Here is a 27,837-nt window from a genome sequence, read left to right as displayed (position 1 = left end):
TCAGTACCTTGGAGTGCTTGTTGACTGCCATCTGCAGGCGACCGGAGGGAACACTGTTGAGCATCTCTTGTAGGACGTCAGTGTTGCCCACTCTGGCACAGTAGTGAAAGGGAGTCTCACAGGACTACAGGAACAGCCAAGAGCAGGGAGAAACAACAGTGAGACACACATGTACCTGTATACCTCAATAACATACACCAGAACAGCTAACTACTGTTCAGCTACTAAACAGAACGTATTGTACTGTACCTCCATCTGCTGTAGTGTACGGCATTGCTTAAAGGGATAGTTCACTCAAAACCCATCACCATCACAGTTTTTGCTCTATACTGAAAGTGCTCTATCTTGAAAACTTGACTTCTGACATGCAACATTTTTGGGGATTGTATTGTAGCGATCCTCCATGATATGATCCATGTTACAATTCCCACCACGTTGTTTAACACTATTGGCACGATGCATAGGGTGTTTGCCTTTCACGCCAGCGACCCAGGTTTGCTTCCCTGCCCTGCCATTCGCTACAGTATTAACTGTAGAATAATTAATAAAATGCTATAGCTATATCAGACTGTTCCTTGTGCCATACCTCTCTGGTTGCTGCAGTGATGTCTGCGTCATATTCCATCAGAGTCTTGATAATGTGTACGTCTTCTCCTTCTCTGTGGACGCTCTCCTTCTGCAGCTCAGCAGCTAAGTGCAACGATGTTTCCCCTTTCTGCAGTCACAGAACAAAAGAAAACTGGTACGTCAAAACCAAGAAGTAAAGTGGCATACAAAGAGGAGTTGGCTAAATTGCATGTGAAATGTAAATGTAAAATGCTAAATGGAAATGGAATGTAAAATGTTCAACCTTAAATACACAGAGAATTGTGTTTATTAGTTTATGTTGGCATTTCTATAATAAGAATAAGATCTAGACGGTAGGGAATGCTTGCCGGTAAAACATTTCTATAATAGAGCAACGATCACATTAATATTTCTATAATAGAACCGCTGTTCCATCATCTGGTCCTGTGTGTCTCAGTCGGTAGAGCGCGGCGCTTGCAACGGCAGAATCGCGGGTTTTAATCCTGCTGGGACCACCCATATGAACATTTATTCACGCATGTCTATAAGTCTCTTTGGATAAAAAGCGTCTGTGTAATGGCATAAATTATGATTATTATCATGAGTGTGTTATTCTCACCCTGTTCACCTGGCTCACACAGCACTGGGCCTCCTCGCGGCTTCTCTCACTGGTCAGATAGGTGAGAATATCCTCCACCACATGGGCATGACAGTGGCGCACAGCGACATGGAGAGGGTTCTCTCCAGCCTATGAATACAGAAACACACACACACACATATATATACACACACATGCATGCATGCACATACATACACCCACATGACAAAACACATACATGACCACAAAAAGGAGGTGTTTTAGACTACTGAAAGCGAGAAATAGACTCAATGTGTCATTGTTACACTGGTTAGACACAGAAAAGCGGTTCTACTTTACCTTAGATCTCCAGGTGAGGTCTCCTCCCTCCTCTATCAGGGCTTTCATCATCTGCAGTCCACCGTGGCGAGCAGCAACATGCATCGCCGTCTCCCCATTCTGACAGGGAGAGAGAGAGAGAGAGAGAGAGAGAGAGAGAGAGAGAGAGAGAGAGAGAGAGAGAGAGAGAGAGAGAGAGAGAGAGAGAGAGAGAGAGAGAGAGAGAGAGAGACACAGACAGAGAAGCTTGCTTTCAGATTCAGATGAGCCCTCTGATCTGATAAACCCACTCATCTCTGGCCACAGTGAAGGGAGAGACAAGCTCTAACCTCCTGTTCTGCGTTGACATCAGCTCCGCTCTTCAGCAGCATCTCAGCCACCTTTTCCCCCTCCTTCACCCTGGCAGCAATGTGCAGTGGGGTCTCCCGGGCCTTCATGCAGGGGCAGAGTGAGGACAGAGGGAGTGTAGAGGTTAGCAGCACATGCCAACAATAGCAGTTACTGTGTTACAAAAAGCATATTACTTTCCACCATCATGATATATACAGCACAAACTGACCAATTTTGGATTGTATATGTTTCTAGGACATACGTATGTCTCACCTTGCCTCCATTGAGTTGGACCTGAGCCCCAAAGCCCAGTAGCATCTGCACCACGAGGGGCTTGCAGTTCTGCACTGCGACATGTAGGGCCGTCAGGCCGTCTTTAGTGGTGGTGTCCACATGCGCCCCCTTCAGGAGAAGAGACTTCACTACAGCCGTGTGACCTCGTTTGGCTGCAGCATGGAGACACACTGCACCTGACTGTGGAGGGTGTGATGCCAGAGTATGATACATAAATTATAGGTAGGGTTCATTTGATAGGATACATTAAATAACATAGTAAGAAAGGATCATACATATATAATGATATATTCTAAATATATGGCTATTCTCATACAGTATCTGTACAATGCAGTGCATTTGAAGAGGTGATATTCAAATAAAATTTCAGGCCAGTGATTTATGTTTTTTTTTTTTAAGTGCCCACTGGACACCTGGACTTCCTGTACCTTATTGGGCATGTAGAGTGGGACCCCTTTCTTCAGGAAGGTGAGGGCGGTCTCTGGGTGTCCACACTGGGAGGCTATATGCATCAGCGTGCTGCCATCCTAAGAGAAGACACTGTTATTTATATACAGTCTCTGGAAGACTGCACACTGGTTTTAGAAGGTCACACAAAGAGATGGAAACAAATGTGTAAAGTTTGAGGGTCAAATGCTTGGGATTTCCAACTTGGACTTACATTAATCCTGCACATATTGCACAGAAATCTACAACAGTTTGTAGGTTTTCAACTAAGATCATTTTTATATCGACAAGTCAGGGAGCGTGAGATGGTTTTCCACTGATTTCACATGAATCATGTCAACCAGATATTTGCAAGGAAATTCGAGTTACATGTGGCAAGACAATATCTCAAGTTAGGATCCAACCCTGAGCAGGATTAGTTCACACTCCGCCAACCCTGATGTTCTAGCAGTGTCTGAATCCTGGCTCAGGAAGGCCACCAAAAATTCTGAAATTTCCATCCCCAACTATAACATTTTCCGTCTAAATAGAACTGCCAAAGGGGGTGGAGTTGCAATCTACTGTAGAGATAGCCTGCAGAGCTCTATCATACTATCCAGGTCTGTGCCCAAACAGTTTGAGCTTCTACTTCTAAAAATCCACCTTTCCAGAAATAAGTCTCTCACTGTTGCCGCTTGCTACAGACCCCCCTCAGCCCCCAGCTGTGCCCTGGACACCATATGTGAATTGATTGCCCCCCATTTATCCTCAGAGTTCGTACTGCTTGGTGACCTAAATTGGGATATGCTTAATATCCCAGCCATCCTACAATCCAAACTAGATGCCCTCAACCTCACGCAAATTATCAACGAACCTACCAGGTACAACCCTAAATCCGTAAACATGGGTACCCTCATAGATATCATCCTGACTAACATACCCTCTAAATTTTTATTTTTTATTTTTTTTATTTCACCTTTATTTAACCAGGTAAGCCAGTTGAGAACAGGTTCTCATTTACAACTGCGACCTGGCCAAGATAAAGCAAAGTAGTGCAATAAAAACAACACAGAGTTACATATGGGGTAAAAAAAAACATAAAGTCAGAAATACAACAGAAAATATAAATACACCTCAGCTGTCTTCAACCAGGATCTCAGCGATCACTACCTTATTGCCTGCGTCCGTAACGGGTCCGCGGTCAAACGACCACCCCTCATCACTGTCAAACGCTCCCTAAAACACTTTAGCGAGCAGGCCTTCCTAATTGACCTGGCCCAGGTATCCTGGATGGATATAGATCTCATTCCGTCAGTAGAGGATGCCTGGTTGTTCCTTAAAAGTAATTTCCTCTCAATCTTAAATAAACATGCCCCATTCAAAAAATACAGAACTAAGAACCGATATAGCCCCTGGTTCTCCTCAGACTTGACTGCCCTTGACCAGCACAAAAACATCCTGTGGCGTACAGCATTAGCATCAAATAGCCCCCGCGATATGCAACTTTTCAGGGAAGTTAGGAACCAATATACACAAGCAGTCAGGAAAGCAAAGGGTAACTTTTTCAAACAGAAATGTGCATCCTGTAGCACTAACTCCAAAAAGTTTAGGGACACTGTAAAGTCCATGGAGAATAAGAGCACTTCCTCCCAGCTGCCCACTGCACTGAGGCTAGGAAACACTATCACCACCGATAAATCTACAATAATCGAGAATTTCAACAAGCATTTTGCTACAGCTGTCCATGCTTTCCATCTGGCTACCACTACCCCGGCCACCAACTCTGCACCCTCCGCTGCAACTTGCCCATGCCCCCCCCGCTTCTCCTTCACACAAATTCAGACAGCTGATGTTTTGAAAGCGCTGCAAAATCTGGACCCCTACAAATCAGCTGGGCTAGACAATCTGGACCCTTTCTTTCTAAAACTAGCCGCGAAATTGTCGCAACCCCTATTACTAGTCTGTTCAACCTCTCTTTCATAACGTCTGAGATCCCCAGAGATTGAAAGCTGCCGCGGTCATCCCCCTCTTCAAAGGGGGTGACACTCTAGATCCAAACTGCTACAGACCTATATCCATCCTGCCCTGCCTTTCGAAAGTATTTGAAAGCCAAGTTAACAAACAGATCACCGACCATTTCGAATACCACCGTACCTTCTCCGCTATGCAATCCGGTTTCCGAGCTGGTCATGGGTGCACTTCAGCCACGCTCAAGGTCCTAAACTATATTATAACCGCGATTGATAATAGACAGTACTGTGCAGCCGTCTTCATCGACCTGGCCAAGGCTTTCGACTCTGTCAACCACCGCATTCTTATTGGCAGACTAAATAGCCTTGGTTTCTCAAATGACTGCCTCGCCTGGTTCACCAACTACTTCTCAGATAGAGTTCAGTGCGCCAAATCGGAGGGCCTGTTGTCTGGACCTATGGCAGTCTCTATGGGGGTGCCACAGGGTTCAATTTTTGGTCCGACACTTTTCTCCGTGTATATCAATGATGTCGCTCTTGCTGCTGGTGACTCTCAGATCCACCTCTACGCAGACGACACCATTTTGTATACATCTGGCCCTTCATTGGACACTGTGTTAACAAACCTCCAAACGAGCTTCAATGCCATACAACACTCCTTCAGTAGCCTCCAACTGCTCTTAAACACTAGTAAAACTAAATGCATGCTTTTCAATCGAACGCTGCTGGCACCCGCCCACCCGACTAGAATCACCACTCTCGACGGGTCTGACCTAGAGTATGTGGACAACTACAAATACCTAGGTGTCTGGTTAGACTGTAAACTCAACTTCCAGACTCACATAAATAATCTCCAATCCAAAGTTAAATCTAGAATCGGCTTCCTATTTCGCAACAAAGCCTCCTTCACTCATGCTGCCAAACATGCCCTCGTAAAACTGACTATCCTACCGATTGTCATTTACAAAATAGCCTCCAATACTCTACTCAGCAAATTGGATGTAGTCTATCACAGTGCCATCCGTTTTGTCTCCAAAGCCCCATACACTACCCACCACTGTGACCTGTACGCTCTTGTTGGCTGGTCCTCACTACATGTTCGTCGTCAAACCCACTGGCTCCAGGCCATCTATAAATCACTGCTAGGCAAATCCCCGCCTTATCTTAGCTCATTGGTCACCATAGCAGCACCCACCCGTAGTCTGCGCTCCAGCAGGTATATCTCACTGGTCATTCCCAAAGCCAACTCCTCCTTTGGCCGCCATTCCTTCCAGTTCTCTGCTGCCAATGACTGGAACGAATTGCAAAAATCTCTGAAGCTGGAGACTCTTATCTCCCTCAATAACTTTAAGCATCAGTTGTCAGAGCACCTTACCGATCACTGCACCTGTACACAGCCCATCTGAAATTAGCCCACCCAACTACCTCATCCCTATATTGTTATTTATTTTGCTCTTTTGCACCCCAGTATCTCTATTTGCACATAATCTCTTGCACATCTAGCATTCCAGTGTTAATACTATTGTAATTATTTTGCACTATAGCCTATTTATTGCCTTACCTCCATAACTTGCTACATTTGCACACACTGTATATATATTTTCTGTTGTATTTTTGACTTTATGTTTTTTACCCCATATGTAACTCTGTGTTGTTTTTATTGCACTGCTTTGCTTTATCTTGGCCAGGTCGCAGTTGTAAATGAGAACCTGTTCTCAACTGGCTTACCTGGTTAAATAAAGGTTAAATAAAAAAAATAAAAAACTATCATTAGCCTCTGTCTGGATCACAGTAACTAATGACTACTACAGCTTCTATAGCCAGACACCATCACAGTAACTAATGACTACTACAGCTTCTATAGCCAGACACCATCACAGTAACTAATGACTACTACAGCTTCTATAGCCAGACACCATCACAGTAACTAATGACTACTACATCTTCTATAGCCAGACACCATCACAGTACCAACCAAACACAGATTTAATGTATATCTAACAACAGCCACGGGACTCATATACTGTATTATCCTAATCATGATTCCATATGAGATCATACTGCACATATGGCTTGTTAAGATGTAGTGGTGGTGGTGGTAGCCTACCTTAGTTCTGGCCAGCACGTTGGACCTGAACTTCTCTGTGAGGACCTCCACCACGTTGGTGTGGCCTCGCTCTGCAGCGATGTGCAGAGGTGACCTGTCCATCTGGAGGTTAGAGGTCAGAGGTCAATTAATGGGAAGGTGTACATGACAAAAAAACTATTGAAACTCACTGGTGGACTACAATACAACACATAATTGGGCCAGTTTCCCAGATCAATCAATCAATCAATCAATTTTATTTTATATAGCCCTTCTTACATCAGCTAATATCTCGAAGTGCTTTACAGAAACCCAGCCTAAAACCCCAAACAGCTAGTAATGCAGGTGTAGAAGCACGGTGGCTAGGAAAAACTCCCTAGAAAGGCCAAAACCTAGGAAGAAACCTAGAGAGGAACCAGGCTATGAGGGGTGGCCAGTCCTCTTCTGGCTGTGCCGTGTGGAGATTATAACAGAACCATGCCAAGATGTTCAAAAATGTTCATAAGTGACAAGCATGGTCAAATAATAATCAGGAATAAATCTCAGTTGGCTTTTCATAGCCGATCATTAAGAGTTGAAAACAGCAGGTCTGGGACAGGTAGGGGTTCCATAACCGCAGGCAGAACAGTTGAAACTGGAATAGCAGCAAGGCCAGGCGGACTGGGGACAGCAAGGAGTCACCACGGCCGGTAGTCCCGACGTATGGTCCTAGGGCTCAGGTCTCTCAGTTGGCTTTTCATAGCCGATCATTAAGAGTTGAAAACAGCAGGTCTGGGACAGGTAGGGGTTTCGTAACCGCAGGCAGAACAGTTGAAACTGGAATAGCAGCAAGGCCAGGCGGACTGGGGACAGCAAGGTGTCAGCATGCCCGGTAGTCCTGACGTATGGTCCTAGGGCTCAGGTTCTCAGAGAGAAAGAGAGAACGAGAGAATTAGAGAGAGCATACTTAAATTCACACAGGACACTGGATAAGACAGGAGAAGTACTCCAGGTATAACCAACTAACCCCAGCCCCCGACACATAAACTACTGCAGCATAAATACTGGAGGCTGAGACAGGAGCGGTCCGGGAGACACTGTGGCCCCATCCGAAGAAACCCCCGGACAGGGCCAAACAGGAAGGATATAACCCCACCCACTCTGCCAAAGCACAGCCCCCGCACCACCAGAGGGATATCCTCAACCACCAACTTACAATCCTGAGACAAGGCCGAGTATAGCCCACAGAGGTCTCCACCACAGCACAAACCAAGGGGGGGCGCCAACCCAGACAGGAAGATCACGTCAGTAACTCAACCCAGACACAGTGTTACGTCTCCTCCCGTTGCTCCCCTCCGTCTACTGAGCCACCGGTCTGAGCGCACCACCTCGGCAACACCGGAATGGAAACCCAGCGCACCCTAATCACCTCCAGCGCACCTGCACCTCATCATCTCATCACCACCCCTATTTAGCCCTGGACTGTTCTGGATGATGTTGTGTGTGATTGTTTAGCTTCGTGTCGTTTACTCTATCGTTGTTATTTCTCTTGATCATTGTTAAGTAAACCTTGACCTTGTTAATTCCTGCGTCTTCGTATACTCAGTACTCGTCACAGAATCACACACCAAACGAAAATGGATGCAGCAGGAGTTTCCCAGTGCCTCGACCAGCACCAGCAGCAGCTTGCCCAGTTGAACGCCGCCATGCAGGAAGTGCTCCAAACTCTGCTAAATCTGCCCAGCGCTCCCGTTCCACCTCAGGGAGCGGCGAGTGCCCCCAATCCACCTGTTCCCGTGCTATCACCCACTTCTGTGGGAACCCTCGCCCTACCGGAGCGCTATGACGGTAAAAGTACTAAATGTAGCGGCTTCCTGCCACAGGTTTCACTTTATCTGGTGCGTCAGCCTGGGGCATATCCATCTGACCAAGCTAGGATAGCGTTGGTGATTTCGCTCCTTAAAGGAAAGGCGCTGGATTGGGCCACGGCAGTCTGGGAAGGAGAGGAGGCAGTGGCGCTTCTCTACCCCACCTTCCTCGCTCGGTTCAGGGCGGTGTTTGATCATCCCACGGAGGGAAAGGACAGGGGTGAGCGTCTCCTCCATCTACAACAGAGAGAGAGGTCCGCGTTCGAGTACGCTCTGAGCTTTTTGGCCGTACTCTGCGCACGGCCTTCAGGAGAGGCTTACGAGAGGACATCAAGACGGAACTCGCATGACGGGACGACGAGATGGACCTTGATACCCTCATCACCACATCCATCCGTCTTGACGACATGTTGAGAGAGAGACGGCGTTCCCAACACCTCTCGGAGCCTCGATGCTCACCCCATCTGAGCTATGGAAGCCGCACTGCTTCCGAGTCCTCACCCATGGAGGTGGGCAGCACCCCCCACCACGGACCACAGATCTCCTGGTGGCTCCCTATCTAGGCGGTATGACTCCCGTTGCCGCTCCGTGAGTGTTACGTCAGCTCCTATCACAAAACCATTGTTTTTAGTTCCCATAACAGTGACTGGTTATTCCTTCTCTTCCATTTCTACTGCAATAATAGATTCCGGATCAGCTGGGAACCTTATAGATAGGGAGCTGGTCTCTGAATGGGGGTTGCCCACCGTGCCACTGCTATCTCCGCTACACATCACCTCACTGGACAATAAACCCTTTGGATCAGGCACCATTACGCACGTCACCCTCCCCATCACCATTCCCACACTACCGGAGCACCACGAGGAGCTGTCATTCCACATCGTCACGTCACCCCATTCACCGGATCGTCTTGGGATTGCCCTGGCTCAGACTACACAACCCCACCATCAATTGGAGCACCAAGAGGATCACAGCCTGGTCCACCTCATGCCAGAAGACCTGCCTGCCGGTGGTTTGTTGTTCCACGTCAGTGGAGAGTCCGGAGTCCACCCTCCAGCCCAACATTCCACGTGAGTACACAGATCTCTCCGATGTCTTGTCTTCATTAAAGGCTATGTGTCTCCCTCCTCACCGGCCCTGGGACTGCGCCATTGACCTGCTGGAGGGACAACACCCCCCGAAGAGTCGCATTTACCCCCTTTCCATGGCGGAGATTGAGGCCATGGAGAAGTATGTGGCGGAGACCCTGAAAACGTGGTTCATCAGACACTCTACCTCTCCTGCCTCCGCCAGCTTCTTCTTCGTGGCCCAAAAAGACGGAGGACTGAGACCATGCATTGCCTACAGGGGGCTGAACGCTGTCACCACCAAGTACCGGTACCCCCTCCCTCTGGTTCCGTCGGCCATCGAGCAGCTACGAGGGGCCCGGTACTTTACCAAGTTGGACCTGAGGAGTGCCTACAACCTGATCCGAATCTGGGAAGGAGACGAGTGGAAGACGGCATTCAGCACTACCTCAGGCCACTATGAATACTGTGTCATGCCCTACGGCCTCGCCAACGCACCTTCTGTGTTCCAGTCCTTCATCAATGATGTGTTCCGGGACATGCTGAGTAGACAGGTGGTGGTGTACATCGAAGATATCCTTATCTACACGGCTACGTTCAAGGAGCACATCAGGGACGTCCGAGCTGTCCTACTCCGCCTCCGGGAACACAGGCTGTTGGTGAAGGGGAAGAAATGCGAATTCCACCAACAGGCCATCTCCTTCCTGGGATACAGGATCAGTCCTCAGGGGGTGTTCATGGAAGGAGTGAAAACTGACGCCGTCAGGTCATGGCCAGTTCCCACCACCATCAAGGGCCTACAGAGCTTCCTGGGCTTCGCTAAGTTCTACCGGCGTTTCATCAGGTCCTTCAGCTCCATAGCCGCCCCTCTCACCTCTCTCCTTAAGGGTGGGCCTCAGAAGTTGGCCTGGAACCCTGAGGCTGACACTGCCTTCAAGAGGCTGAAGGAGAGGTTCACCAGAGCGCCCCATTCTAAAACACCCAGATCCTTCTTGTCTTTTCATCCTGGAGGTGGACGCATTGGAGGAGGGCGTGGGTGTGATGAACATTTTTCTGTAAACTATGAGATAAACAAAGTTAATTACAGACATGATGAACATGGAGTCAAAATTAGACATGGGTACTCTCTGTTGCTGTGCAGGAACTTGATTGGTTCCTTTCGCTGGGTTTATGTGTGTGTGAAGTGGGGATCTGACCTCGGGTCAAATTCCTCGCTCTTACCTAATCCATGGCTGTCCTACCTTATCAGAGACTGAAACCAGACTGTTGCCTTGTGCCTCTCTCCTCAAAACAAAGTCCTGAGAGCGGAGCCAGAGTTGAGTTTAAACTGAACATGATTATTTGTGCATGATAAGGGCTTGATTGATGGTACTACTATTGATTCTAAACTGAATAAAAGTCCAAATTAGCCGCTATCATAGACTAAGGAAGTGGGCGGAGTGGTCGAGAGGGGGAAACTGAAGATAATGATGGGGGAACCTAAGAGGGAGGGGCTTTAAGATAGGATGTATGTGAATATTACTATATAAATGGAGAGCTGAGAGGTAGACGGGAGGATGCTTTGCAAATCACCCCGGCTTTGTCTAATTGTAATAAAGTCTATCTTAATTCTACAAAAACTCTGAAGTACTTTGATTATTTGATTAGTATAAGGACAACATTTTCCACAACAGGTGCGGTCCTCTTCCAGCGGCACGGTAAGCCACAGAAAATGTATCCCTGTGCCTTTTTCTCTAAAAAGCTTACCACCGCAGAGAGGAACTATGGAGTTAGAGACAGGGAGCTGTTAGCGGTGGTCCTAGCTCTGGAGGAATGGAGACACTGGGTGGAGGGCGCAGTCCATCCATTCCGGATTCTTACTGACCTCCGGAATTTTGAGCACATACGGGCAGCGAAACGGATGAACTCTCGTCAAGCCAGGTGGGCCCAATTTCTCACTCGCTTCCAATTCATTCTGTCCTACCGCCCAGGATCCCAGAATGTGAAGGCCGACGAACTCTCCAGGATGCACCATACCGGAGAAAGGAAAGATCTGGGGGGTCCTTTCCTGCCCTCTTCTCTCATCGTTGCACCTGTCGTTTGGGATGTGGACGAAGACATCCGCCTGGCGGCTCAGGAGGACCCATTCGCCTGCCAATGCCCCTCTGGGGGCGCATGTATGTACCCACCAGTGTCCGTGACCGCCTGCTGATCTGGGCGCACACCACCCTTACGGCAGGGCACTCTGGTATTACACGCACCCTGCATTCTCTAGCCCAGAAATACTGGTGGCCCACCTTGGCTTCTGATGTCTCCCGCTATGTCAACTCCTGCTCCGTATGTGCCCAAACAAAGACACCTCGGAACGCCCCGGCAGGCAAACTAGTTCCTCTATCAGTGCCTCACCGACCTTGGTCACACCTGTCCATAGTCAGGTCACTGAGGTCCTGTTCCAACAGGTCTTCCGGCATTATGGACTTCCGGAGGACATCGTCTCGGACCGTGGCCCCCAATTCACCTCCCAAGCGTGGAAGGCTTTCCTGGATAAGATCGGGGCCACGGCCAGCCTCACTTCCAGGTATAGGCCTCAGTCAAATGGGCATGTGGAGCGCGTGAACCAGGAGCTGGGGAAGTTTCTTCGTTGCCACTGTCAGGACCAGCAGGGTGAGTGGGCAAGGTTTCTTCCCTGGGCAGAATATGCTCAGAACTCCCTCGTTCACTCCTCCACGGGGCTCACTCCCTTCCAGTGCGTCCTGGGGTACCAGCCGGCCCTGGCCCCTTGGACACCCAGCCAGACCGATGCGCCCGCTGTTGACGAGTGGTTCCACAGGGCCGGACAGGTCTGGGACGCCGCCCATGTCTATCTCCAGAGGGCCATTAGTCGGCAGAAGGACCAAGCCGACCGCCACCGCAGTGAGGCCCCTGTATTCCAGCCTGGGGATCTGTCACGGGTACTGTCACGTCTCCTCCCGTTGCTCCCCTCCGGCGCTCTGATTCGCCGGTCTACTGAGCCACCAGTCTGAGCGCACCACCTCGGCAACACCGGAATGGAAACCCAACGCACCCTAATCACCTCCAGCGCACCTGTACCTCATCTCATCACCACCCCTATTTAGCCCTGGACTGTTCTGGATGATGTTGTGTGTGATTGTTTAGCTTCGTGTCGTTTACTCTATCTTTGCTATTTCTCTTGATCATTGTTAAGTAAACCTTGACCTTGTTAATTCCTGTGTCTGCGTCCTGCCTCTTCATATACTCAGTACTCGTCACACACAGATTAACCCTGGTCTTGGACTAAGAGGCACTTCAATGGAGAATCTCCATTAAGCATGCTTTTGATTAGGACTAGGCCTAATCAGTGTCTGGAAAAAAACTGTCTAAAACATGGCTGAAACAATGGGATTCAGAAGATAGTTTTTTTTGTATTATACAGTTATACTTTGTTCTACTATGGGCTTCCTTCCTTCCTTCCTCCCCCACCTTGTCAGTGACATTAGGGTTGGCCTTGCTCTGGTAGAACAGTTTCAGCAGCAGCTCATCTCCCTCCCAGGCAGCTATGTGGAGAGGAGTCTGCCCTTCCTCCTGTCAGACACAAAACAACAGATGTACAACTCTACAATAACCACACCCAATAGCTGTGCTAGATGTTTTTACTGTCTCCATACCAATGTCTTGTCTATGAAAGTTTACGAGAACAGAATGCAGTGCAGAGAACAGAATGTTAAGTTTGATTACTCATGCCTGTGATAGTCTTGTTTCCCTGTTTGCAAGGGGAACCTAATACACTACCTACTCACATTCTGGATGTCTACATTGGCCCCGTTCTCAATGAGGACTTTAGCCATCTCCAAGTCCTTCCTTCGGCAGCAGACATGGAGAGCTGCATCTCCACTCCCCTGAAGTACAGTATCAAACACATAATGTTGCACAGACTCACTTTTTTGCAATGTTTCTATACAGTAGCCTGGTCCCAGATCTCTTTGTGCTGTATTGCCAACTCCTACAGTAGTTGTCATGGCAAATAATATAGGAGTTGGCAATACAGCACAAAGACATCTGGGACCAGGCTATCTATCGATGTGGACACCACAACACACAATTTTAATAGTGAACATAATTACATTACAATCATTGTGCGTTGTGTCATAAACACCACATGTAAATAGAAAGACCAAGCCTGTAAACCCCTGGAGGTGGAGCCTCAGAAGACACATGGGTCAGTAAATCACCCAAATGATAAATGATAAAAAACAGAAAAACACTAGAAACATATTAAACACCCTGATAAAGTGGTTTGGGATATTTGCACATATTTTCCTTTAAAACTGAGCGCTTTTTCTGTAAGTGCTCGGTTAACCTATTATCTCATTTTCACCATGACTTATTACAGGGCTAGCCACAATTGGAAACATGTTGGTACTTTGGGCTGTAGTACTAAGTCATGGTTTAATATGTCACAGAGAGTAGTTTCATAGTGCCATTACAGCATGAAGGGAGGGAGGGAATCAAAAGACTGGTGTCATGTGGCATAATGTTATAAACACTAGACTGGTGTTATGTGACATAGTGCTATAGTTGCTTGGGTGTACCCAACGCACCTCTGTACTTTGATTGGTTGTAAAGTACATGATTAGTTGTACATTTTGGGTCAACTCTTATAACTTAATATCAAAATAATTTTGTCAACCAATTTTGATTTATGTAACTGTCCATTAATCGTACCTACACAGATTTCCTATCCAGAGGTTCTAACCTGTTTTAAAACCTTAACCTTTACTTTAATATGTGTCAATAAACATAATGTAGCTATTATTATGAATACTATAGCTACAGTATAGCTCTTATTCCTAAATGAAACACTTTGCAGGGCCCTTGCAACCATGTAACCCCAGACACCTTAGTTGGCTCTTACTGTTTTCTGAGCCCTAAGCTGAGGCTCAGATAGAGTTCCAAGGAGCTCCTTAACGATTCCAACATTCCCGGCTTCGACAGCTAAGAGCAGTGGAATGCAGCCATCCTGGACACAGATACAAAGAGATGGAAACAATGACTGTCTGTGAGCTGCAACCCAGCACAGTCAAAAGCCAGATAATCTCCTCAGGGTAAAGATAATATACTGTGAAAGTCAGTGGGTGCATCCGAAATGGCACCCTATTCCCTATATAGTGCACTGCTTTTGACCATGGCCCATAGGCAGGGCCCATAGGGCTCTGGTCAAAGGTAGTGCACTTTATAGGGAATAGAGTCCCACTTGGGACACAGCCTGTGCTTAGCTTATATATACAGCACAGTTGGTTATTCCAGTCATTCGAGACCACACAGTAATACATTTGATTGACGGATGAGGTGAGAAGTGATGGATGAGAGGGAGGAGAAGAGTGCGTCCCACTGCGGTATCATGTGGCAGATACCCTACCTTGTCTGGTACGAGCCGGGCCTCTTTGCTGGAGAATTTTAGCAGTGTCTGGATGGTACCGAGGGATGGGGTGGCTCGGGAGGCAGCAAAGTGGAGAGGCAGCTGGTCCTTGGGCTGGTATAATGAAGAGGGCAGAATGGGGGATATGGTTGCAGGTTAGCGTTGTTCTGGAGGCAGCTCTACAGAGTGGTCACTAGATGGCACAGCCACAAAGTCATCAAATCAGATTTTAAATCTAACCCTAACCCTAACCACACTGTTAACCATAATGCCTAACCCTAACCTTAACCCTAACCTTAACCACACTGCTAACCTAACCCTAACCTTAATTTAAGACCAAAAAGCTCATTTTTGTTTTCATGACTTTTTACAATATAGACCATTTTAACTTTGCAGCTGGCCCATCTAGTGGAATTTGCTCAGTTCTGCCTCCAAGGCAAGATTCATGACAATAAACGTCAACCTGCGATACGGTTAGGAATTTGTTTTGGTGATGTAGCCAAAATCCATGTCAAAGATGCGTCTGAGTCCAACACATTTTGTCCACTTGATTCATTATTTATCTAACCATCATCATCTTGGCATTTTTGTTTGATCACACTGGGTGATTATTAAGTTCGAATCGGTACACAGTTTCTGTATTCCATGCGTAAAAATGTATGCACACATGACTATAAGTCGCTTTGGATAAAAACGTCTGCTAAATGGCATATTATATTATATTACTATTATGGGGAAACAGCTGATTATTTTGGCGGCACTTTTCCCGCCACTAGCTTCCTTAGAGAGTCCAGGATTGTCAGCACCCTTGGAAATCTGGGTCTACAACACCCTTGGGAATCTGGGTCTACAGCACCCTTGGGAATCTGGGTCTGCACGATGGCTGTGAGCCAAGAACCACCATGGGTCTTTTCTTCCTCTGGGGATTACCTCAAGCACATTTCCCTCTCTCTTTCTTTATTTCTCTCTGTCTCTGTCTGTCTCTCTCTCTCTCTCTCTCTCTCTCTCTCTCTCTCTCTCTCTCTCTCTCTCTCTCACTCTCTCTCTTTCACTCTCTCACTCTCTCTTTCTCTTTCTCTCTCTCTCTTTCTCTTGCTCTCTCTCTCTCTCTCTCTCTCTCTCTCTCTCTCTCTCTCTCTCTCTCTCTCTCTCTCTCTCTCTCTCTCTCTCTCTCTCTCTCTCTCTCTCTCTCTCTCTCTTTCTTATTATGTCTCTCTTTCTCTCTCTTAGCCAAATAATTCACATGTAGATCACTTTATGTAAAATCATATTTTCATGCTCTATAGTCTTGGCACAGTTGGGCCTCTGCTTAACAGAAAATATGAATGCCTGCAGATGTTTGTATGGGCAGACATTGCTATAAGAAACCACCCGATAGATTAGTCATCAAAACCCCACTAGACAGCTTGATCATATTGAAGGTAGCAGGCTGTCATTTGTGTCCTCTAAGCCCATAGTGGTTCCTGTCCGTTAGACAGACTCTGGATGTCATAACAGGTCAGCTCGGCCAAAACTCACACAAATAATAGCAGTTTTCAGTAACCACTGAGGAGAAAAAAGGGCCAAATAAGCCAAACCACAGGCCTGTTTAGGAATGCTATCCTCCCTGGGCTGTCCTCAATTCAAAGCATCTGCCTCTAACCCTAGGAATCTCTTTGCCACTTTTTCCTCCCTGCTGAATCCCCCCCTCCTCTCTCTCTGTGGATGACTTTGTCAACCACTTTGAAAAGAAGGTTGACGACATCCGATCCTCGTTTGTTAAGTCTAATGACACTGCTGGTCCTACTCACACTGCCCTACCCTATGCTTTGACTTCTTTCTCCCCTCTCTCTCCAGATAAAATCCTGCGACTTGTGACTGCAGGCCGCCCAACAACCTGCCCGCTTGACCCCATCCCCTCCTCTCTTCTCCAGACCATCTCCGGTGACCTTCTCCCCTACCTCACCTCGCTGATCAACTCATCCTTGACCGCTGGCCATGTCCCTTCCGTCTTCAAGAGAGCGAGAGTCGCTCCCCTTCTCAAAAAAACCAACACTCGATCCCACTGATGTCAACAACTACAGACCAGTATCCCTTCTTTCTTTTCTTTCCAAAACTATTGAGCGTGCCGTCTTTAGCCAACTCTCTTGCTATCTCTCTCAGAATGACCTTCTTGATCCAAACCAGTCAGGTTTCAGGACTGGTCATTCAACTGAGACTGCTCTTCTCTGTGTCACGGAGGCTCTCCGCACTGCTAAAGCTAACTCTCTCTCCTCTGCTCTTGTCCTTCTAGACCTGTCTGCTGCCTTTGATACTGTGAACCATCAGATCCTCCTCTCCACCCTCTCCGAGCTGGGCATCTCCGGCGCGGCTCACTCCTGGATTGCGTCCTACCTGACCGGTCGCTCCTACCAAGTGGCGTGGCGAGAAGCTGTCTCCCGCACCACGTGCTCTCACCACTGGTGTCCCCCAGGGCTCAGTTCTAGGCCCTCTCCTTTTCTCCCTATACACCAAGTCACTTGGCTCTGTCATATCCTCACATGGCCTCTCCTATCATTGCTACGCTGACGATACACAACTAATCTTCTCCTTTCCCCCTTCTGATAACCAGGTGGCGAATCGCATCTCTGCATGTCTGGCAGACATATCAGTATGGATGACGGATCACCACCTCAAGCTGAACCCTGGCAAGACGGAGCTGCTCTTCCTCCCGGGGAAGGACTGCCCGTTCCATGATCTCGCCATCACGGTTGACAACTCCGTTGTGTCCTCCTCCCAGAGTGCGAAGAGCCTTGGCGTGACCCTGGACAACACCCTGTCGTTCTCCGCTAACATCAAGGCGGTGACCCGCTCCCTGCAGGTTCATGCTCTACAACATTCGGAGAGTACGACCCTGCCTTACACAGGAAGCGGCACAGGTCCTAATCCAGGCACTTGTCATCTCCCCGTCTGGACTACTGCAACTCGCTGTTGGCTGGCCTCCCTGCCTGTGCCATTAAACCCCTACAACTCATCCAGAATGCCGCAGCCCGTCTGGTGTTCAACCTTCCCAAGTTCTCTCACGTCACCCCCCTCCTCCGCACACTCCACTGGCTTCCAGTTGAAGCTCGCATCCGTTACAAGACCATGGTGCTTGCCTATGGAGCAGTGAGGGGAACGGCACCTCTGTACCTTCGGGCTCTGATCAGTCCCTACACCCAAACGAGGGCATTGCGTTCATCCACCTCTGGCCTGCTGGCTCCCCTTCCTCTGCGGAAGCATAGTTCCCGCTCAGCCCAGTCAAAACTGTTCGCTGCTCTGGCACCCCAATGGTGGAACAAGCTCCCTCACGACGCCAGGACAGCGGAGTCACTCACCACCTTCCGGAGACATTTGAAACCCCACCTCTTTAAGGATTACCTGGGATAGGATAAAGTAATCCTTCTACCCCCCCCCCAAAAAAAATTTGTAAAGTGGTTTTCCCACTGGCTATAGGGTGAATGCACCAATTTGTGAGTCGCTCTGGATAAGAGCGTCTGCTAAATGACGTAAATGTGCCCTTGAGCAAGGCACTTAACCCTAATTGCTCCTGTAAGTCGCTCTGGATAAGAGCGTCTGCTAAATGACTAAAATCTAAAATGTATGTAAATGTAAACGTCTGGGGGAATAGGTTTAGAGGTAAAGGTAGAAGGGTGAGATGAAGAAAGGAATAGAATAGAATAAAATAAAATGTATTCAATATAGAATTTAGAATAAAGAATACAGAGAGGCTTACACTGGGGCTAGAGACAACTTACCCCTCCTAGTGAGTCAGCATCTGCCTTTCTGGCCAGGAGCTTCACAATGTCTTCCTTGGAGTGTGCTGCAGCTACATGCAATGCAGTCCTGCCATCCTATAGGACACAAACATAGAGACAACATAGTCAATTCTGGCCCAGCATAATATAGTTATTGCAGATTGATGATTAGGTCAGACTGCACACACACACACACACACACACACACACACACACACACACACACACACACACACACACACACACACCCCTAATTTACAAATTGCACTGCATTTAAGATCCTGCCATGTCTCAGTAAATCCTTCCATTGTGCAGTCTGACTTAATGTATGATAGAAGTATGATAATCAGTCTATAATGTGATTCAGAGTTGCTCAAACGAGTGCAGATGTGGTTGCAGCCACCAATCCATCAGTCTGGGATTATAGTTTTTCTACGAGGGAAGCATTTTTTACCCATGCTCCTTTGTGGAGTAATGTATAACGTCTGTAACCTCACATTGAGGCACACCACAGAGAAAATACTTAGGGCAGTCTGCAACCCGGCCATGAGATATTCCATAAGCCACCCATTCTTTTTTTAAATGATCACATAAATAGTTTTTTTTGCTTCTGTCCAAATCTGAAATTCAAGTGCTCTATTGGGGTGGTGCAACAAGAGCCTTGTTTGAGAGCAAATACCAATACATACAGAGTGGGAAAAGACTCCAATGAGGCAATGCCAACAAAAAGAAGGAGAGAGGTTTGGAGAAGAGGAGCAGTATGAAATACAGCAATGGTTCACCCAATTCCACCATTACCAGATAGCTATGTGTACATTACCAGATAGCTATGTGTACACGCTTAGAAAAAAAGGTTCCAAAAGAGTCCTGCAGCTGTTCCCATAGGATAACCCTTTTTGGTTCAGGGTAGAATCCTGTTTGGTTCTAGGTATAACTTTTTTGGGTTCCAAAGGGGTTCTACCTTGAACCAAAAGGGGTTCTACCTGGAACCAAAAAGGGTTCTCCTATGGGGACAGCTGCAGGACCCTTTTCGGTTCTAGATGGCAAAAATTAATTCTAAGAGTGTATGTATGATGATCTACAAAAGAAATCCTCTCTCTAACTGAAGAGACCCAGTAAAAATATTGCTTGGCTCCACATTAATAAATACATATTGTAGCAAGGTTAATAAATTGTTAAAGTATGTTTGGAACTTGTCAAACAGTGTGGAGTAAATTGATAGCATGACTGATTTTCCACCAGTACCATAATTAATATGGAGTCAATTCTTTGTTACACACCAGTGCAATGGGAAGAAGTTAAATATTCTATATAAAGGACAGAAAGACTCAAGAATTGATAAGAACTATCTTTGAACTAACAGAAAGAATGGCCAAAAAATGACAGAATAAAAACAAAGATTTTAGGAAGTGACACAGAGACCGTAAAAAGTCAACTGTGGGACAGCCCTTCTGTCATTAAAGAGTCTGTAACCTCACATTCCTGCTCTCCAGAGTCTACGTATTCCGACTGACGCAAGTAGTCCGTCTCTCTCTCTCTCTCTCTCTCTCTGCTAATAACTTCTCTGGTTTCCTCCACATCCATTGGCTACACAGTATACCAGAGGCACCGCAGCGCGGGAACACGTTGGCATGTTCATACACACGCATGCACACACAAATACAGACACACAAACACAAACACACACAGACACACACACAAACACACACACACACACACACACACACACACAAACACACACGTTGGCATGGTCAGACGTTGCATTCTGCCACCCCAGTGGGACGAGACTGCCAAACCCCAAGAGAAACCCTCTCAGATCAGACGTTCTCGGCTCTGGCTCTCTTGTCTCAGACAAACAGCTCTAAATCCTTCCAGACAGGGCTGTGGGCTGTACACATCTGCACACACTACTGCAAGTGACAAGGGATTAATGTATCAGCACACACAGTGTTTACTGGACTGATTAGGACAAACTATATATCACGTCTCTGCTTACAGATGTACTATCTTAATTTGATCACTCTGTTGTCAGAGATAATTTTCCTGTGCAGCAGGTAATGCAAATTGTAGAGTATTCAAGGTTTCAAAACACTTCTAAAGTTTGTAATTTCCAGTTTAAAAAGTTAGACCTGATTTATCTTAGCCAAAAATGTATCAACCTCTACAAAAATGTCCATTAATTATAATGCATAATTCACATTTCCTGTTGCTGCAGGATTATTTTCCTGCTGTGAGAAACTGTTCAAAGTAAGATACCACATTAAGATAAATGTGATAGGTAAATATATGATGAGTCAATTGTGCAAATATTAGACTCAGATGCTATTTGGACCATCAACTTTTTGGGCTACATGGCCAAATACATTATGCCAAGATATTAAGCATTTCTAAAAAGTGAAAAATGAACAAAAATAAGTTGCATAAAAGTCATCCTGCAGTCCTACAGAAAATGTCATCTTTGTTTTGGGCTAGCCTTGCTGGCTGCAGACTAGGCCTACTGTGCAAAGTATAGAATGATAGCAAAGTATTGCATTCCAATAGCAGAACATATCTACTAATATATCTACCAATGATAAATGTTTTATGTGGCTTCACTAGATATACTGAAAATAAATTGCTACAGGCTTAAATCCAAACTTCTGGGGGTTTTGTGCATGGAGTGGAGAGATTGCATTTGCACGCCATTAAATTCCCCCATAAGTCATAAGTCAGTAAGGGTTTCCATGGATTGTAGGTTTGAGCTGGAGTGGAAACATTAGGGTAGAACAGCAACAATAGACTACAATCATAAACTATTACACATCAGATAAAAATATGAAATGAACTGAACCCAGGAGCAAATTTATTGGAAAATACAACACTTGAGCTCATACTAAATAGAAACATGCCCAGGATTTTACAATGGAGACTATGATGTATACAGGACATTTTTATAATGATTCATAATTTCCTATTTTTCCCTATGGTAAGCTACAGCTAATAATTGTTTATGTAAAAGCATCCTGTTTACTTTTTACCACAAGACATAATGGATTTTTCTGCTGATTACTCAGCCTGATCCCTAATCTGTCTGTGCTGTTTACCATAGGAGTTGACAAGACAGCAGACAAATCAGGGATCAGGAAATGTAATCAGCAAAAAATAAACATTCTGTCTTGTGGGATAAAATAAACAGGATGCTTTGATGAAGTTACCTGTCAGGACAATGAAAGCTTTAGATAAGTGGACGCTGTGGGAAGGGCAGTCTACTTTCCTAAACAAGCTTTCAAAATTTCACCCAATAAAGGAACAATACCCACTGTCAGTAGGCCTACAGTATTTTGAGATATTCAACTGCTTTTGTGCTCAATCTGCTTCAATGCTCATGATTTCATAGATTTTAACTGCCTATAACAGCTGCTGTACACATATGACATAATTCATTTTATAGTGAATGTGGGGAGAAAACACCTACTGAAATGATTAGTCTGTCTAGTTATGTCACCACTTTATGGCAGTGTGCGTTATCCATTTAATAAAGGAGCTTTCAGATATTATATCACACATTTTGTAGGTTCCTACTATCCCTGTTCCACCACAAAAATGAAATGTGTGAAAAGTGACATTTTCCAAAAGTTGAATTTTGGCTATTCACGGGGAGATACAGTATGCCAAATGATTGTTTTGTCATTCTCATCATTGTGTTGTTTTGATTCTGACTTGCAGGGAGGGTAAAGTAAAGTCACTGTGCCCAGCTGTGTCATAAATGCAATAGAATAGAAACCAGAAGAGATGCCTAGTGAGTGTCTCCATCGTAAAGGTCAGCACCGCCAGTACGCCCACTCCTCTGCCAACAACCTTTACCTCAGAAGCAACCCTGATCTACCCCATAGAAAGAGTTCTAATAGCAATACCACCTATTCTATTCCTATGATCTACCCCTATTTATTATTACCTTTATTTAACTAGGCAAGTCAGTTAGGAACAAATTCTTATTTACAATGACGGCCTACACCGGCCAAAGCTGGGCCAATTGTGCGCCGCCCTATGGGACTCCCAATCACGGCCGGTTGTGATACAGCCTGGAATCCAACCAGGGGGTCTGTAGTGACGCCTCAAGCACTAAGATGCAGTGCCTTAGACCGCTGCGCCACTCGGGAGCTATTACCCACTAGTCCACTGCACTACTCTCGTGTCCAGTTAGAATGAGAATAGTGGTGCATGCTTACATAGTTGTTTCTTAATATGTAGCCTGAAAATAGACTTGGGAGTAATCCTGCAATGTAATTTTACAATGATTATATCACGGTGTTACGGTATATGCTTACAGTAGTCGGAAACTATCCGACTGCTGCCCTTGGATCAGTCCATCCTCATCATCCTCATCATCATTATCATCATCATCATTAACCATTTCCAGTTTGAGTAAGTTCTTACCTTTGTCCTTTCACTAGTGCTGCCTCCTAACTCCAGTAGTCTGTCTACTGCAGATAGGCGGTTCTCCCTCACTGCAATCATCAGGAGACTCAAGCCAGACTCCTGGAAAAGAGAAGAATCAACCATATCTATCTCATTAGCTGACTCAATAGTATCAAATAGCTATCCACCAACATTTCATAATTCTAATCAATTATTTGACATGCTTGAAAAATTGTTTTACCATATATATATATATATATATATTTTTTTTTTTTATGTATTCTGCTGTTTTTAAGATACTAATATTCAGATCTTCCTTTATAGCCCAGAAATATGTGTAGGCTATAACAAATATATATATATATATATATATATATATATATATATATATATATATATATATATATATATATATATATATATATATATATACATATGTAATTAATAGTCCAAATATATTTGATTAACATTAGGCTAATTTGATGTATTTATTGATTTTACTTAAGTCCCACCCTTCATTACATATCTTACTGGTGCACATCAAGCGAATAAACCGGTTAAAAAAAACTGTTTAGATTAAATTACAACAACAACAAACATTTTACCTCATCGATTATCGTTAGTTCTGGGTCTCCCTTTTCCATCCCTTTGATTGTCTGCTCGAGCGCAATCCATTCCCCCTTCAGAGACAGCTGCAAGAGTCGCTGGCTGGACCCAGAGTTGACTGAAGATGTCTCAGACATCTTTTACATAGGCTACCATTCGTTTTTTTAATGCAAAATTTACACTAGCACATCTCATGAGAATATCTTTTTTTCCTTATTGCGCGTGGCTAAAAGCTCTGTCCTCGTGGCAGGTGTAATTCCGAAAGTAGCATTCTGATTGTAGAATTTGTGCTTCAAGTTTCTCCGTCTTTGTAGGAGGTACAATAAGCCGCATTCCGTTAACTCCAGCATGGGAAAATCCACCGCCCCTATCCACCACTAGTTCGACTTTTCTAACTCCGCCTTTGTGCTCTTGTTACCTTGGATTCGTCTGTGGACGAGCCAAAAAGCCCACCTTTCTCTCCAAACCACCAGCTCTATTTTGTAGGCTAAACATGATAATAACGACCATAGACCTCTGATAGGCCTACGCTCTTTAGTAAACTCATTTTGGTAGTTTACTTTTCCTCCTCCATCTCCTCATCGTGTGTGTAGAACACATTTACATGACATTTAGTCATTTAACAGACGCTCTTATCCTGAGCGATTTACAGTTAGTGAGTGCATACATTATTTTAATTTTTTTTCATACTGCCCCCCTGTGGGATTCGAACCCACAACCCTGGCGTTGCAAACGCCATGCTCTACCAACTGAGCTACATACCTACTTAACCTTCATCTGTGATTAGAAGAATACATTATTTGTTTTATTTCATGACTAATAAAAAACACAATAATCATTGTTTATTCTGAGGTTGCAAGATTTTGGGGGGGGTAGTGACACGGTGTTACAATGTTGCATTAATATTTTTGAGATTACCATGTTACGGTCATTTAGGGATATAATAAGGTTACAATGTTGCAGACCATCAACAGCTAGCCCCGCCAAAGCCTTGTGTTACCATGGTAACTGAAATGCGTCAACAATGAAGTCCGACGTGACAAGGGGGCCGGGTTCGTTTCATAGCAACTCAAAAATAGCAGAAGGGAAGACAGCGAACAAGTGCATGGTTTATATTGCTGGTACAGACAGTAAGGCTGGACGGCATACTTTCGTACTAGTAACATTTAGGGTTATCTGAAGTTCCTTTTCATAGAATACGCTTTTCTTTTTTGTCGTTTTGCTAGGCGGAACGAAGGACCATTATTTTGTGCCACACGGAACTTGGAGTTGAGGCAAAAGATACATCAAGTAAACTAAAGTAACATTAGCAACAAGTATTTGTAACAATACATGTGGATGAGACGGTGTTATAAACGCACAAATGTTTAAAAACACCTTTCAAAGTGGATTCCTATCTATCTTGTATAGCATTGGGAGCAAACCTCTTCAGATTTGGGATAAAAAGGTAAGCAACGATTTACAAAAGCCTTCGCATGAATTAGCTTGCCAACTAGCAAATATGACAAGGCTAGTTAACATCGGCTAGCTAGCTAGGTAACTAAAGAGCAGGGCTTGGTATGGTGCTAAGCTCCAGGGAGCAAGCAGCTAGCCATCTAGCTAACCAGCTTACTCATGACAATGACAGTAGAAACCTATACGTTAGCTTGCTAACGTTAGCTGGTTTTGTGGTCCTCAAACTGCCCTGTTTTTAGCTAGCACTAGGACATCTTGTTTTAGCTCATTTGACAGCGTTTGTCATTGCCACTGTCTTAATCAAGCCTTAGCTAGCAAGCTAACTAACGTTTGTTTATTAGCTAGGTTAAATACCCATTAGTTCCACAGGGCTTGGCTTAACTTTCTGGGTTCACATTCAATACTCAGACACACATTTCTTAAAAGTAGTAGCTAGCCAACCCATTACAAACGGTTGCTTGTGCTGTTACAGGTCAGGAACGGCCACATAAAGCGGATTACAGACAACGACATTCAGTCGCTGGTGCTTGAAGTGGAGGGAACAAATGTCAGGTAAGCTTGTTCCATCTTCAGAGCCTGTTTTGGCAGGTCCGCTGTTGTGCATCTCTTCTTCAGTCAACCACATCCAATCATGTGTTCTTAAATTAAACAGCACAACCTACATCACATGTCCGGCAGACCCAAAGAAGACACTTGGCATCAAACTCCCTTTCTTGGTTATGATCATAAAGAACTTGAAGAAGTATTTCACCTTCGAAGTCCAGGTAGGTTATCATACAAGTCAACAATCAGAGCCATTGCATCTGTACAAGCATGAAAGCTGAACGTTATTGTATTATAATTATTTGAAACAAGTCATCATAAGTTTCTGTAATAGACATAAGTTTCCGGTAATAGACTGCTTTTGTCCAATTTTTTGTTGTTGTTGAAAAGCGGATAAATAAAATTGCTGCTGGTCAATTGTCAGGGAGAAGAAGAAAAAATCCCATTGCGAAATAATGCATTTTAGCCTATTCACTGATGTAAATACCAGTTTAAATCGGTCTATAGGTTAATTTGCATACTTTTGTGGAATTAAATTGGCGCGTGTGTTCAGTATATTCGTATGCATCTTATTTATCACACGCTGCAGCATACAGATATAGAGCCTTTGAGTGGAAAATATGTCAGACAGTGCAAGAGCTGCTGCTGAAGCATCTTGTGGTGCTTTCAAGACAACTGGGAACTCTGAAAAATACGAGGTCAAATCATGACGTCAGTGATCTTCAGGTCGGAAAGTCGGAGCGCTAGGCACAAGTGCCCGAGTTGGATGACCATTCAAAACTATTTTTCCCAGTCAGAGCTTGTTTTTTTCCCCAGTTCCCAGTTGTATCAAACGGCAACGGAAGGCAGGCTTCATCAGTGCCTGACACACCACTTTGCTGGTCGAGCTGGAGTCAGTATGCATTTTGAAAACATATACTTAATTGTTTGAAACCTGAACGTTTTAATGCAATCCCAGGTTTTGGATGACAAGAATGTGAGGAGGAGGTTCCGGGCCAGTAACTACCAGAGCACCACTCGGGTGAAGCCCTTCATCTGCACCATGCCCATGAGGCTGGACGACGGCTGGAATCAGATCCAGTTTAACCTGTCAGACTTCACACGGCGGGCCTACGGCACCAACTACATCGAGACACTCCGCGTACAGGTCAGTCAGAAAGGCTCATGGACCAGGGTCATGGCCCAGGATGCAATATACGGATCTCTTACCTAGCCTGGTCCCAGATCTTTGTGCTGCCTTGCCGACTCCTATGGTCATTGCCATGCCAAGTTTGGTGACCGTAGGAGTTGGCGAGACAGCACACACAGATCTGGGACCAGGCTAGCTCTTACGTCAAATGGTTGTGGAGGAATAATAAGATACTGAACTCATTGTTACTGTAATACACACTTTAAAAAGGGGGTATGAAACTAATTTAGATGATTGTTAGTGAGCTTGACAGTCAGGAAATGGTATAAATGTAGGTCCATTATCATTTCTACAAAGTTTCTATTTGGTGTTAGTCATTTTAATGTATATTGAGTTCTCTCCCCCCGTGCTTTAAAATATCAGTTAGGCTATGTTTTGGACAAGAATAGATATTGCAATACCTTGCCTGTGTTTTTGTTGCAGATCCACGCAAACTGCCGCATCCGGAGAGTGTACTTCTCTGACAGACTGTACTCGGAAGATGAGCTCCCTGCTGAGTTCAAACTTTATCTACCCGTACAGAACAAAGCCAAGGTGAGTACAAGTAATGTCAATTTTTCAAGATGTTAAAGGTGCCAATGTTGTCATGTAGGCCTACAGCTCATACTGGGTGTCTCCCTAATGGCACCCTATTCCTTTTATAGTGCACTACTTTCGACCAAGACACATAGAGCTCTGGCCTAAAGTAGTGCACTATACAGGATGCAAACACTGTCTCGTATGTATCTCAAAGAATGAGCAAGATCCGTTGAAGAAAAGTACATCTATTGCAGTTCTTGTAGCTAATTGACATTTGTCTTTTGTTTCTTTGCAGCAGTAAGGGAGCTGAATCAATTATCCTCCCCCATTTGATGTTTATTTTATTTGCAGATAGTCTACATTTGTTGTAATGTTTGTTTTGCGTTTATGTATTTTGGAACCATGTGATTGTTTTCTCTGCACAATAAACATTTTGTATGCACAATACTTCCATATTTTTGTTTAGCATAAACA

At 45.2% G+C, this 27,837-nt stretch overlaps 2 protein-coding genes across 3 annotated transcripts in view; one reads left to right on the top strand and one right to left on the bottom strand.

The window, feature by feature from the left end:
* The window catches only part of trpn1 (transient receptor potential cation channel, subfamily N, member 1), a 45,456-nt gene extending 21,475 nt beyond the window's left edge, over positions 1–23,981 (bottom strand). The window contains exons 1-15 of the mRNA XM_041883548.2: positions 23,657–23,981; positions 23,070–23,171; positions 18,654–18,749; positions 14,899–15,012; positions 14,395–14,499; positions 13,280–13,378; positions 12,963–13,064; positions 6,611–6,712; positions 2,536–2,634; positions 2,087–2,287; positions 1,813–1,914; positions 1,505–1,603; positions 1,187–1,315; positions 587–715; positions 8–124 (exon numbers count right to left, since the gene is read on the bottom strand). Of these exons, the coding sequence (XP_041739482.2) occupies positions 8–124; positions 587–715; positions 1,187–1,315; positions 1,505–1,603; positions 1,813–1,914; positions 2,087–2,287; positions 2,536–2,634; positions 6,611–6,712; positions 12,963–13,064; positions 13,280–13,378; positions 14,395–14,499; positions 14,899–15,012; positions 18,654–18,749; positions 23,070–23,171; positions 23,657–23,794 (1,734 nt within the window). The 5' untranslated portion in view covers positions 23,795–23,981. The remainder of the gene's footprint in view (positions 1–7; positions 125–586; positions 716–1,186; positions 1,316–1,504; positions 1,604–1,812; positions 1,915–2,086; positions 2,288–2,535; positions 2,635–6,610; positions 6,713–12,962; positions 13,065–13,279; positions 13,379–14,394; positions 14,500–14,898; positions 15,013–18,653; positions 18,750–23,069; positions 23,172–23,656) is intronic.
* A 741-nt stretch (positions 23,982–24,722) lies between these two features.
* LOC121571835 (cilia- and flagella-associated protein 20) lies at positions 24,723–27,810 on the top strand. Of its 2 annotated transcripts, none has more exons than XM_041883547.2 (6): positions 24,723–25,104; positions 25,585–25,664; positions 25,765–25,876; positions 26,614–26,802; positions 27,268–27,378; positions 27,662–27,810. In XM_041883547.2, the coding sequence occupies exons 1-6, from the start codon at positions 25,021–25,023 to the stop codon at positions 27,662–27,664; spliced, it is 579 nt and encodes a 192-aa protein (XP_041739481.1). In that variant the 5' UTR covers positions 24,723–25,020; the 3' UTR covers positions 27,665–27,810. The 2 variants fall into 2 exon arrangements, with proteins under 2 accessions (XP_041739481.1, XP_041739480.1); XM_041883546.2 differs by having other exon boundaries at positions 24,724–25,104; positions 27,659–27,810.
* Positions 27,811–27,837: the final 27 nt, after the last annotated feature.

Source organism: Coregonus clupeaformis, chromosome 8, assembly GCF_020615455.1.
Source record: "Coregonus clupeaformis isolate EN_2021a chromosome 8, ASM2061545v1, whole genome shotgun sequence".
Taxonomy (NCBI): domain Eukaryota; kingdom Metazoa; phylum Chordata; class Actinopteri; order Salmoniformes; family Salmonidae; genus Coregonus; species Coregonus clupeaformis.
The sequence above is the reverse complement of the archived record's forward strand: the minus strand, read 5'-3'. Positions and strand labels throughout refer to the sequence as shown.